Below are 13,848 nucleotides of genomic sequence, written 5' to 3' on the forward strand. Positions count from 1 at the left end.
AAGCCTTTTAAAAAACACGAGATAAAATAATACCGTTCAAGTAAAAACTCTTAACTATGAATGGCGATAAAATGAAAGCAACTAAAATTAGATATCCCATAATTCCTTTAGAAAAAAGCTTATAAAATGAGTTAAATGTTAATGTAAATACGTTTACAGTTCTGCTATTATGAACGAATGGTATACAAAGCGTAATAAACTGAGCTTCTCTTTGACCCTTTTTTCGGTCATACACTAATGCTCTAGTATGCCTAACTCACCCCCTATAGTTTGCTTGAAAAAGCATATTATACATCTCCTCCTCATTATCTTGTTCGTAGGTCTCAATGAAAGCTCAGTGTCCAGCAGGTTTAAATCGTGTATTGCTATTTCGAGCTTTTATGTCGCTGCGGACAGATGGTGATGATGAACTGACGACTCACGCAGCTAACGTAACTATTGGATATCTTTAAATCATAGGTTTTTTGAAACCAGCTAAATACAAAAGCGATCGAGCTCCAAAAAGCATGTGGAGTTGCACCATTATGCTTCTTCTATATTTCATTCGACTTAATTACTATACTATAGTAACAGTAATTATCTGTTTCCCCCAAAGGCATATGTAACTCGTGCCAGATGCACTGGTAACGATATATTTTGCAAAAAACCCATTCCTGATCTTTTTACTTGATAAATCACAAATGCAGGTGGCCAGTTCGTGGTAGATCTCAACACGTTCGCGGTTACGCCTCAAGCCGCTGCAGTCCTATTGACTAGCTTTCTATGCTTTACAATATTGATTAGATTTTTGCACTAAAAATTAACTTATCGTTTCCAACTGTGTATTGCTGCAAAATGAGAATAGTCATTGAGAAATATCTGTCTTTTTCCTTCGAGGATCGAGTCCGTCTTCAATATGTTAACGTTCAAGACTGTTACAGAGAGAAAAAGGTCAGTCTTAGTTCTCTAACCATGAATCCATAGCTCGTATTTTGTGAGCGAACTAATAAATACCTTAACGTTTAAACTTAATACCTGTTTGGGCTGTCGCGCACATTCGTATTGGGGCAAATAAAAAAGCTTTACATATGTATAATGTTGAAGGTATAGTTTGATAAGGACGCCGGAACAATTATTATCGATATAATATCATTTTGATGACCGCCAGAACGTTACTGCGGTTGCGGAGGAGTAAAAACGAAACTAGAAAGATCTATAGCGCAGTGGTCTGGGCTAAAAAGTAACAGCATTTGGTTCCGTGTATTAACGCATACACTGCAAAAATTCGTACGAAACTGAAAATAGAAACAAATTCGAATCAGTAACCTGTGTTTTAGCGTAGAAAAAGATTACGGCCTATGTACCAGAGTAAGGTTCTATCGCAAAAAGTCGAACAGATATTTGGGCCGCGTTACAGACAATAGGCCTTCGGTGAAATGTTTAATGTTGTATTTTAACTTGAAGTTACGAGTGTTGTTAGCTAAATTCTTGTGTCATATGTAAACATCTGCGAGTTCTATTATTGACTATAGCGGGATGAAAATTTGATCACCTGAAATATACGACAACTATAAGGAAAATGAAACTGCGCATTCCTTTATTTTATTTTCTTTCTTATTTTGGGACTACAAACATATGACATTACTAAAGACAATTGTGACTTTTTGTGCCATTATTTGCGATACGGATATATCGGTGGCATATTCTACGGCAACGGGAGAAAGTATTTTTGATTTCATTCACTGCCGTATGTACAAGATTTTATTATGTTAGACGTACACGTATGGCGGTCCCTGTCAGAAGGACGTCATTTTATTTAAACCTAGCCCCCATTTACGTATGTTCTCTATCTTCGTTTACTAGACTACTGTCACATCAAACGATATACTAAGGGGTATTATAGGACTCTTGGCCCACCCAGTATATTCGGACACAGGGCAATTCCATCAGAGCATATCATATATCTCTTCAAGTAGTATAATCCGTAGCATATCATGTAACATTTTTGCTCTTGTACCTACATACGTTTGTGTGTGGTAGTAATGATGAAAGCGGTATACCGTGGCACGAAACATTCAGATTTATGCATAAACTGCATCTAATGATTTCCAACGCAGTTACTTGGAACAAAAGGCTTCACTCATATTGTTCTCGCCCTGTGATTATCGATACTGATTGTGAGATCGCTGCCTCCGAGGCAGACAAGCACACTAAATAGCCCGGACGAAGATCTTGCTTTAATCTCAGGTCGCCTCGTTTGCAGTAGCACTTAGTAAGAATAATTCTCGGCCATGTTCCCATTTGCCCCGATTATTTTGATACAAAGGCCGAACTACGTAATGCGTACCTATTTCCGATATATAAATATACACACACACACACACACCCACTCACACACAGACACACAATTAACGTACAAGAGTACTTTGTTACTGCTTATTATCCATAGTTAGTATATTTAGATATGAACGGAATGCCTTCTAACCCGCTGTCTACGTCCCCGGAGTTCTAAATGCCTGTAGATATTTCCTCCTCAGCAACGGAACAGTTTGTAATAACCACCGCCTACTGTGATGACATTCGAGATTTGATTAGCCCTTTTTGTTCTTCATCAAATTGCTGGAACGTTGCAAGAGATTCGAACGTCTTCTTATCGTTCCGTTAATTCGACTACGCCTCTCTTCTTTATATACTCTGTGTAAGGCCAAAATTTACGTGTCCACTGTCCATTGTGTGGCATCCGCAGCGCCCGTCTACTTTTAAACAACTGCCTGATTGACCTCAGTTACCAAAAATTTACCATACACTGTCAGTTTCTGGATGGTCCATAATTTCTTTAAACGTAAAGATTTTTGTTAATGCAAGATGAAGGTTCGCCGGAATAGAAATGTGTCGTACTGCTGCCTATAGACGCCGAAGGTTCGCTTACGAAAAGAAAGCAACAATCGGCACTAATGTGCCGCTACAGACGGAATGCGATGCCAACGAAACGGCTGTCGTCAGCGACGTTCTGCGATCGTCTTAGGTGACCATGTTTGATATTGTCATAACGGAGTCATGAAACGTACTATCCAGACCGGCACCGACACGTTCCAACGCGTCTCCACTAAGTCCACCACGGACACCGCCTTGATTTAAGGGACGGCGAACAGCCATTGTACCGTTGCGACTCGACCAACCTGAGAAAACAACAACAGAAACGGGGATATGAAAAATTGATAAAACCATTTCATACGAAAATGATACCATCTACATACTATTTATTGAAAAGCAATAGCAGTATACATTTATATTCTATACCCCAGCATTCTACAGATACAAGCAAATGTTCATTAGCTTTTAAATACACGACGCTGAAAAATAGCTACGATTGCCCAAATAATAACAATTAAATATCGGGTATCGATACACTGCTAAACGCGTGCGCATCGGCCAGAGTCGTAGCACAAATAATCGTCTGCTACTGGCGTGAAAAAACCGAGGCTCGCGCAGAAGCTATGAGTTATGGCGACTCTAAAAATACCTGAAAATTTTTACAAAATACATTTAAATTTTACCAAATACATTTAAATAACCTATAACAAGCCAATGCCGAAAAGAATTGCCGTTCGATATTTGGTAAAATAGAGTCGCAGGCTGGTGATAGTCTCACTTATAATTGTGAAGCTTACTGTGGCAAGTTCGTAATAAGTACGGAAAATTTTAATAAGATTGATTCGCACGTCGCTTACGTGTCCCAGCTGCAAGAATTTTAGCGGCAGTTACTAAGACTAACTACCAGTAAATCTGAAAAGTGTTTAATCCTTAACACAATCTGCAATGCCTGTTGCAAAATAGGTCAAACAAAATAATCCGACCGTGGCCTAGAGTTAGAGCCGTGTTTAGGCTAACATCATCAGTCCTCTGAGTTTGAATCTGACCATGAAAATTTGAAGGTACCCGTAAATCTAACCCAATTTCATATATAATTGTGTCCGCAATTTCATCATATACTAATTGTAAATAAGGTATTGTCAGAATTTGCCATATAGGACTGTTTCGTCAAGTATAAGATTCGACGCTTTCGTGGGTAGCGAATGAACAGCAGAACATATCCCTAAAAGTTTTCCAGTACTTTTTTCTTGGAGGGCGGTGGACAAGTTCAATATTCTAGTAGTGAAGTTCCCAAACTGTTGAACGAGCAAGGACGTGTTGCCTGATTTTTTTTAACCGCAAAAACAACATGCTGTACAATATAATACCGGTAATTTCTGTCAATTTTTTTAAAATGGCTATGCGTATCTGGTGATGCCGATATTCTACGCGATGCATTTGAGTCCGTTGCCTGAGTTGTCCTGAAACATTGCTATCGCACGAAATCTAAATATTTCTGTTGCGTCTAATGATAACTGAGCGAAAGGAAGCCATAATCCGCAGCCAAAAAAATGAACGCGGTGTTAAGCAAATGGTGACCCCGTCTCAATAAGCCAGCTGCAGACGACATTATAAACGATGGCCTACATTGCTCTAGGGCATAGCGTAAAGGAGAACTTTCGTTAATTGCGTGGCGGGAGGATAGTTGAAAAGTAGAGAATAGGCTAGCAGTGCCCATTCCACGCCGCAAAATGGAGTTGCCTTCAGGGCATCCGACTTCATTCTAGCCACCAGCAGTTGGAGGAGCCGTTGTAACGACTCAATTGAGCTCCGGGCCTTAAATTCCGAGTTTATTTTTAGGAAGAAGGTGGACTAGGTTGTATACGTATTAAATGGAGTGGCATTATGATATGACGCAGGCGATTTATCATTTCGTTCAGATAACAGGGATATCATTAAACGTAAAAGCATCTCTTTGCAAAAATGAATTGTTTGCACGCATTATTATACACTTTCTGTAAGAGCGTATTCGCTCGAATACTTGTTTGTTTCCATAAGATTTTTGATCATTTTAATACAATTTTTTCAACTGGTTTTAAAGTGACTGTTCCGCTCAAGCTTTACAGCCACATATTTTTTATATGTTACTGTACATCTTAAAAACATTGCAGAAATTACGTACACATTCTTCTTACATGGTGTTATTTTTCGATATTAATGCTAGGTGCCCTTCGAGGCTATTTGTCGTCAACGATTGGATTGAATGCCTCGAAATGAAGCAAAAGGTTGACTCACTTTTGCAAAATTACTTTTGCGCTCAAGTTCGGTAGAAGTTCATTGGAAAAATTAGAAGACATTAATTACTCGCTGCGCAACAGTAACCGTTTAGTGGTATTTCCTGATCATTTCAATATATTAACTTTGTATATGGTAAATTTCCGTGTACAAGCTTAGTAAATATGATGCAATACGATAAAACCCCGTTTGTTTATAGTTTAAAATTGGGCTTCGGTAAAAATCGGTATTTTTATACCGAGCTCGAAACGAAGCACGAAAATAACTAATTTACTTAGTAATTGAATTAATTTACCTACCTAGTGTTTATTTACTCTGTGGCACTATGCTCTGCAATATTCTTCGATACCTAAGCATCTGCTTTGAAGAAGATCGTGCTTGAAAAACTCAATCGAACTGAGATTTTGGGGCGCAGGAAATAGCTGAAGCCATCTGGCGATTCGCAAACATCAAGTCTTAACACCTAGGCAACCTACACAGGACACATCTCAGGTAGAAAATTACGTTGGCTCCGTATTGGACAAACTTATTTAACTCTTACCTGAGTATCGAGAACATACAAAGGCATGGAAATAATGTGTACTTTCACTGATCATGAATAGTGAGGGATCATCCACAGAGTCACCGTTCTGACGATGAATAGCCTAAAAAAACTAGCATTTATAAACTTCTGTTCGTAAATCGGCTCGTGCTTTGTGTCGATTACTAGAACGCATTGCCCGATGAGTAACATGGATTTTGACAAAAGCAGTCCCTCCACCCTAACGACCTGCTCAACATTTTTAAAAGATCCTTAAAGAGTGCTTGAAAAAAAAGCACAATTTGTACACAGTACATGTGCAAATTTTGCCCGGGTGGACAGTTTTAGTCCATTGACATTCGCCGTACTAATTACCGATTTCTCACAGCAGATCACGAGCACGAATCCGCCAGTGAAGGTCACTATTACTGCCGAAATCGCTCACAGCAAGCGCTATCGACCTTAGTCTTTTACGTCACGCATGAAAATCAACATGCCGAAGATTGAAGGCGTGACGGTTGGTTAGCACACTCGCACGTATTTAGCTTTGAAGTACATAGACAAATGTATGTATTTGGCTATCGTACAGACCCGAAGCGTGAAATTGTTTGGGACACATAGTGGGGGAAAAAAAAAATAGACCGAGCACATAAATAGCCCATAAGTTTTTCATTGAAAACAGCACTAAGGCTTCTCGAGATAAAGTTCGCATGGGAAAAACTATCTGCTGCGCATCTTTGATCCCTAAACAGAACAAAATCTGCAATGCCGAATAGGGTCTTGAGGTATATGACTAATTGGTTTATTTGCCTGCAGACGTATCGTTCTGTATTGAAGTACTTCGAAAACGGCATACTCGTGTGGCAGGACGTGTCCAAAATAACCTGTTACATAGTAACTAGATAGAGCAATAAACGACTACTACGAGCTAAATGGTAATTGTCCTTATAGATATTGGCACCCCTGTTGCCTTTTGACTGGATTAACAATTAATAATTATAAATAGCTTTGAAGACGACTATATAACAGTAAATATCAATTGATTGATTGCGTATATATTCAGTTAACATTTATTCAGTTTAGGGTGAAAATGTACGTTGGAAGAATTTTCCTATTTAAACAACTATCCTATACGAGCACTATGAACTGAAATGAAAAGCTCCTAGCCACCAAGCAGGTATTGAGTTATTAACACGTAGTAATCAAGTGTACCATATACATCTGCTGGCCATCGAAAAATTGTTGATTCTGTTTGCTCAAAAATTGAGCTAAATGCTTCATCTATTTAGAAATAGTATTGCTAATCTACATATGCGCTATTGCGATAGAACCTTGATCTTTTCACCATAGTGGAAGACTGCAATAAGTAATCATTGCATCCCTCCATTAAATTAGCTACACTAAATTAGCACCAATAAAAATGCTCGCTAGAAACCGAAGGAGGCGATAGTCTGATAATGGAAAATCGCCGCTATACAACGAATTCATTAAACATTTGATTTTTGGCGGGTAGCGGAAAACACTCACTAATTCTAGCGGACTTTTTTCGAGAACTTGGCGCAGTCTCATTAGGTATTAACAGCAGAAGTCCGAATCGATATCTGTCCAGCTCCAAACACAGATTTTCGTGCATGTTAGTACTGTATGTGATCTATATTTTATCATACATCTTTGCAATTGACTCCGTTACGTTGTTTTTCAGAAATCGATGTATGATCGTTCTTCTGATGTTCTTCTGTCTCCATTCATGTGCAACCCAAATATCAAACTCTTATTCTTTTTATAGCCAGCTTTCTTTATCTGCTTATCTGGACGATCCGCTTTTGAAGATTGTTATTTTCCTCTTCAAAATGGCGTTAATGTCTGAATCGGCTTTTCCAAGTGTGTGAAAAATGGCTATCTGAGTCATTTCGATGAACTTTGGAACCCATAAATATATAAAACCTAATAGGGACCTTTTAGTTTGCTTCATGGAAGTCTCCGGGAGTTTTTCGGATTTCTGGAAAGCCACGCGGAAATTGGCAATAACGTAGACCGTTTTGGTTGCGTTTGAGTAGAGCAAAAAGACGGAGTATGAGCCTATATTTGCTCGAATCGTAAAAACGACGCTTCGAATTTGTTTATGACCAGTTTGTTACTGTGTTTTGTTACTGCTTCTGTTACTAATCATGGCGGCTGAACGCATGTCCGTTATGACAGGAAGCCCGCGAGAATTTGCTTCAACGCTGTATATAAATATATTCCGTATGTTAGCATTTATATAGCTAGATATCAGTCCACACTTTTTTCTGACAGGCATGCGAAATAGATATTATTATGTATTTGGATGAGGGAATCAATCGTTTGCCGCACAGTAGGTAATGACTGAACATATAAATTACGAGTCTAGAAAATACGATATGAAATAAGAACTATTAAGCTTACCGCTTATAATAATAATAATAAAATACACCTTCTGTAGCGAACAATTCCTAATATTTTCTTTTATTGGTAGAATCATTCATTGACCGTCAATAGACGAGGGTAAAGCTCAAATGAAACCATAGCATATGAAGGGAGAGAAATATAATGTGAATAGGATGATAAGGGTTCATCCAATTCAAGGCCTATGTCGAACAGGTGTGCACGCCTTTGTACAATAAGTATATAATGGCAGTATGCTTCACTTTTTCCTATTTTGGTTTTGGTCTAAATAGTGAATTTATGCTGCTCGTAATGCTTGTGTTTCTGATGCCAGTGCCTCTACTGTAGTCGTTGTCTGTTTGTTGAGGTTCTATCGCCGGGCTAATTGAGGTACAGGTTTTATAATGCGTCCAATTAACAACGTCTAGCAAGAGTCCGCCGAAAGCTTGATAAAAGCACATCGGTACATAAGTGTCCTCTTCTATCTTTGCTTCCATTGCACTGTAACTTATGTAAATAGCTAGCACAAAGGGAAGGAACGCAGTTGATTCGATGTGGTCTCCATTAATAGTGGCCGTACCATGGTGCAGAAATAATAACAGACGTACAAGCTAGTCCAAGTCGCAGATACTAAAGAGAAAAAGCGTAAATGCCCACCTGGTTTACGTCAATACAAATAGGTCGTTATTTTGTCCTTTGGTAAGGTCATACGTGGCAGAGAAGAAAGTGTGACTTGTCGACGGTACTGGCTAAATTTATTGGCAGATTGATTCGAATGCATACATCGAGCGCTCAGCCCCATACAATGTCAATCAGGAAGATCACGCGTGCAGTGGTAATCGCTAAAATCGGATTAGTATATCTTCAAATAAAGCAAAATTTCTCAGTGTATCGACCAATTAAGTTGATTTGATATATGACTGATCTGATGTATAATAAAGCCTTCATCGCTGTGAAGAAAAAAACAGCCGTTACGCACATGCCACATGCTTAAGAGAAGCCAATAGTGCACTTTATACTTGGCCCTTGAGCTGCATATCGAGTTATAACATAACAGTTCAAGCAATATTCCTGATCACCCGCCTGATTGGTCTCGCTAACTTTATCTGTCTCTACTGAAAAGGTTTTCCTGCCTGAATTAGTGTTTCACTTTTCACGTAGTCGGTAGGCGACTCTGTTTCTGCAATGACACGCTTTAGATAGGCATACTTGATCGGCATCACGAAGCCGCTTTACCGTAATTACATTCCAGTTCGTAGCACTCAATAGGTTACATCAGAGGCAGTTTTCTGGTAAAATTCTGGTAAAATTTCTGGTGTAAGGAGAGCACGATGGATTTATTGATTATAGTAGCAGTCACCGCTTACAATTTCGTCCAGCATGCTCTCCAAAGAGTCCCCTTGTCGCAGTGAATAAAACTTCTGAATAGGTGAAGGTGTGAAAATGCTTTATGGCCCTGTTGGCAAATGTTATTAAGTCCGCTAAACAAGGTGGAGTTGAACTTTTTCAGAAAACATCAACTTAAATGTTGATCCTTCTTAATTTTCTTTGAGTAATTGCTGATAGCCATATAGAAAAGTGGACTGAGCTTGTACCCCCGGCCGCTTCTAAGGTCACTCAATATATACATTTTTGCCTCTATGTTTCAAGTTTTACGTCCGGCATCGCCGTTAAGCACTGCATCAAACGGCTAGCTCCCAGCCCGAAAAAAAGTGGGATTATGCTTGGATTGGGCTCTAGTGTACAACGTGTCTCTAAAAAGATAGGCAAATACGTTACCGACTAAGTTATCACGGGTGGAGGAGGTAGCGTTGCAACTTCACAAATATAGACTCGTCTCTAGACTCGTCTATTTGTTCTAGACATTCATGCATCTGGGTGTTGCATGCAAGTAAATGATACAAGGTCAGCGATCGCGGCAATGATTTGCTTGGCATTTTCTTTTATTCTAGCGTCAATAGATATACAAATTCGACCTCGATTTAAAAATTCAGCAGAAGACTGTTCTTCCAAAAGCAAAGCTGACGGAAGGCTCTATCCGGGAACGAATACGGAATGCCATCTTGGAAACAAAAGTTTTCAAAAAGAAGAAGCGACGAATGGCTTTCAGAGTCTCAGATTTCAGTTAAATTCAGTTTTTATTGTTAGTCAGAAGTCTGTGGTCTATCCCAACGTTACTTTATGGAATCGTAACAACGCTCGTCAGAGAGTTTGGAAACGCAGGTTACAAAAGAACGACAACAATAACTACCCAAAAGCCGAGAAAGACACAAGCTCTAGTAGCGTATTCCATAAAAATAAAGCGAAGGGATACAAATTTTGAGCATATCAGTTTACCCATAAAAATTTATAGAGACAATGGCGCCAGCTCAAAGTTTTGCAGTATCCCTCAACACGCACACTGGAGGAAGTGGTTCAATCAGCTCAATAAGACACGCATGCCAAATTCCATGTCCTTCCAAATGACACGCTCTAGAGACTAATAGCACAAACAATAGGTAACTGGCAGTCCATGGCAACCTTGCACGATGAAACTTCACGGATGTCGCTTGCTAGCATTGCTCAATTTCTCGTGTTTCATGGCAAATAGAACGAAATATGGTGCATCTCAACGCCGTGACCTGCCACGTTTGCTCTACCAGGAGGAAGACCCATCGACGCTGATTGAAAAAGTATTCTATCTTTCACACATACAGAGATCTCATTCGCGTCTATGACTCGATTATAGCGTCGTCATGGTAATCCGCGTTTCAATGGCACCTGGAAAATCTTAAGGCACGGACGTAACGTCACTATTGTTTAGCTGAGCCGCACCCCGCTCTTTTTAAATGTTTACGAGCGATCCAATTTTGCGGACACTACCTGCAAGATAAAGAAACTCGTTCAGGGCTGCTTTGTTCTCGGCACACGCAACAGCTTTCTGAAAATTTGGACCGTTCAATCTCGAGTACAGGTCCCTATACACAAATAGCCTAAGTGACTAGATAGGGCGACCTGACACGCGGCGATTTCGTGGGAAGGATCGTAACTAAATGCTGTCCTTTACTTTACTCGGAACGCACATCCACTTCAAACTCTCTTTTTACCCTTTGTTGAACATCTTTATGAAACGGTTTTCTACAAAACGGCCCCATTTTAATCGAATGATCAAGAGACCATGCATGCCAGGGCACGTGACGACAAAAAAAATAGGCGCGATCACAGGGAACATATCCAATGATTAAAAAGAAGTTTGTAGCTCATGTCCTAGCTGCATACGAATCGGCTGTCAGAACCCCCGCAATTTGTTGCCACGCTTCTAAGGACGTAGCATAATTTTTGGTTTAACTGTTGTACGTTCATTCGTGTTCAGCTTGTTTATTTTCATTGGAGCACGTGGAGCGTACACTATCTAACCGCCGTTAAGATTCTAACTTTGCCTTTCATATGGCCTTAGGAGCACCATCAGCCTTTCGAGTTAACCCTTGAACGGCAACAAGTTCTATCTGCTGTAGGGCACACTTGGAAAGAACGGAATCATAGTGGATGACGGCACAGTAAAATCGGACCCGTTTAGTCAAACTGGAACGATACATCGATGTGATAATCCTTACCTTGTCAACATGCTTCCTAACTCTCCTCCTCCTAACACTCAATTATATGATTGTTAAAGCCGAGAATCTCTTCTCGAATAAGCATTGTATAAACTAAGGGCTACCACGCTGTCATGAACTAGCCCCACCTGTTTCACGTATGATGTACTGCTAAATGGTAACCTTCTGCTAAGCTCCATCTCGCCCGTACAACCTACTTAAATGTAATTTCGGTCTGCATTTACCACATTAGATAATTGTAATCCTAACAACTCAACACCATTCGTATATTGTTTATACGTCTACAGTAAACGTGGCTTCCCTAACGATAATAGCATAGCTGGCAGTGGCAATAGCAACGCTGCCGGCTCAGGACTCCCATCGGAAAAGCGTTCGTATCCTGCGATTTACGTTCCATAACTTGAAATATATATGATGTAGATACGAAGTTGTTGCAAAGCACGTTCGTTCGAATCGTTTAGCTGAACTAGTATCAATCTAATGTTGATTCACTAAGAGAAGAATACAATAATGATAGAACGTTCGGAATATCCTAAAAAGCACATAGAATTCGTAATGTGTGTTGGTAGGGGTAGATCAACAAAACGAAGAACGACGGTACTGTATAACATCAGGGTTATGACTTTAGACGCGCGTACAAATTGGAAGTTGTGCTAAAATGATGAATGAACAGTGGAAGCGCCTGTTTCCACCGGCTCCTCTTCAGAACGAGCATCTTGGAACACTTACGGCAACGATGAGAAAAATCAGGGTCTAAGATTTAAAGAAGACACTGGTAGAGAAACGTTGATTGTCCATGCACGTAGTGAATAAGTAAACGCAGTCCATGACTTCGCCATATGGTAAGCACACGCATTTCTTCTACCAACTACAACGTGGAGTACTCTTTTCGTAAACAAAAAAAAGACCTGAGTTAAATGCGATACTATAAAAGCGACCTTTGGGTTAAACGATGAAAGAAGAACATGTGTTCAGAGATGGTTTGCAAGAGCGTGTTTGCGGCCCTCAGGTCGGTGCAGCCGTTGCGCGGGGTTATACACACAGGACATCTTTTCGAGCCTGCAAAAAAGGCCAATGACATGCAAGACAAAGCAACTGACGTAATTTTGTCCTTTGGCTGTAAATACAACATTTTTTTAGGTTAACCGGATCGATTTCGTGCAAGGGCTTTGTACTTAATGCTAGATGTACATATAATACGCGACTTAAGAATACTGATTCGGAGAATAAACGAAAGTATTAGTGGGGTCGCTTTTTCAATCTACACTTGTATAATACAACATGGCACAGTGACACTTTGAAGAAAACAGTCCTAGGTCTATGGTAAGTTACGATCTAAGTGCAATACATAATAATAAAGGAAAAGTTAGCTCTTGAATTTATTAATTCTTCTAAGACAGCTCCTGACCACAAATATATGATGTCATGGTGGCTGAATTAACGAGCTCTTGCTTTCGTAGTGAAAACGACTGCCGAAGCTAGCGGTCATGTCACAAAGGGGTCCGCCGCCCGTAACCGTTAAGAGCTAAAAAGTGTAGTTGTCCAGAACGAGTACTCATTGCCAACACAACTGCTTCTAGTGTTGGTGCGTTCACTGGCCAATCAGGGCCACAGGTAACCATTGAATATTAATGTTATGTTAATTTTATTCTGAACATTTTCAGAACTAAGACATTTATTTTGTGATGCATAAGTAGTGCATGAATATATGGTCCATTTTTTGTGGAAGCCAGGAAATGTTTTCCATTACGAAGCCACTAATACACAGAAAATTCCTTGTCATTAGAACCTGGCCACTTCCTAGTGTATTACGAGGATCGGGCCATTATGCAGTACTACAGGGGAATGGAGGGGGAATATAGTGTTTAAGGAAAGTTTATGTATACATATATATTTAGCGAGCAGAGTGATTCCGACGGACCAAGATATATCATCCAGGAAAGAGCTCCACTCTACCCTGGAATCAGATGTATTATGATACCGGCTCGGTAGCCGGCAAGAATGCATTTTAATATGAGCTTTAAGCAAGATGATATTTATATAAATCCGTGACAACAATGTACATGCATAGAATCTTATCATAGGTTAAAATTATTTGAGAAGCTACATGTATGAAATGTTCCATATCTTGATAAATTTATAGAGGAGCCTGATGTTTCTATATAGCAAGAGTATTGAGTGAAACAAGCCGTAGTGTAATACTCG

At 39.7% G+C, this 13,848-nt stretch overlaps 1 protein-coding gene across 5 annotated transcripts in view; it reads right to left on the reverse strand.

The window, feature by feature from the left end:
* Positions 1 to 1,554: 1,554 nt before the first annotated feature.
* LOC111251734 (QRFP-like peptide receptor) overlaps positions 1,555 to 13,848 on the reverse strand; it is a 61,141-nt gene continuing 48,847 nt past the window's right edge. For 4 of the 5 annotated variants that reach the window (XM_022808640.2, XM_086990419.1, XM_022808644.2 and 1 more), the window contains 2 exons: positions 12,582 to 12,702; positions 1,555 to 3,158 (listed from right to left, as the gene is read on the reverse strand). In XM_022808640.2, the coding sequence (XP_022664375.1) occupies positions 3,086 to 3,158; positions 12,582 to 12,702 (194 nt within the window). In that variant the 3' untranslated portion in view covers positions 1,555 to 3,085. The remainder of the gene's footprint in view (positions 3,159 to 12,581; positions 12,703 to 13,848) is intronic. The other variant, XM_086990420.1, reaches the window with a different exon arrangement.

This window comes from Varroa destructor, unplaced genomic scaffold (genome assembly GCF_002443255.2).
Source record: "Varroa destructor unplaced genomic scaffold, Vdes_3.0 BEIS01000005.1, whole genome shotgun sequence".
NCBI classification, from domain to species: domain Eukaryota; kingdom Metazoa; phylum Arthropoda; class Arachnida; order Mesostigmata; family Varroidae; genus Varroa; species Varroa destructor.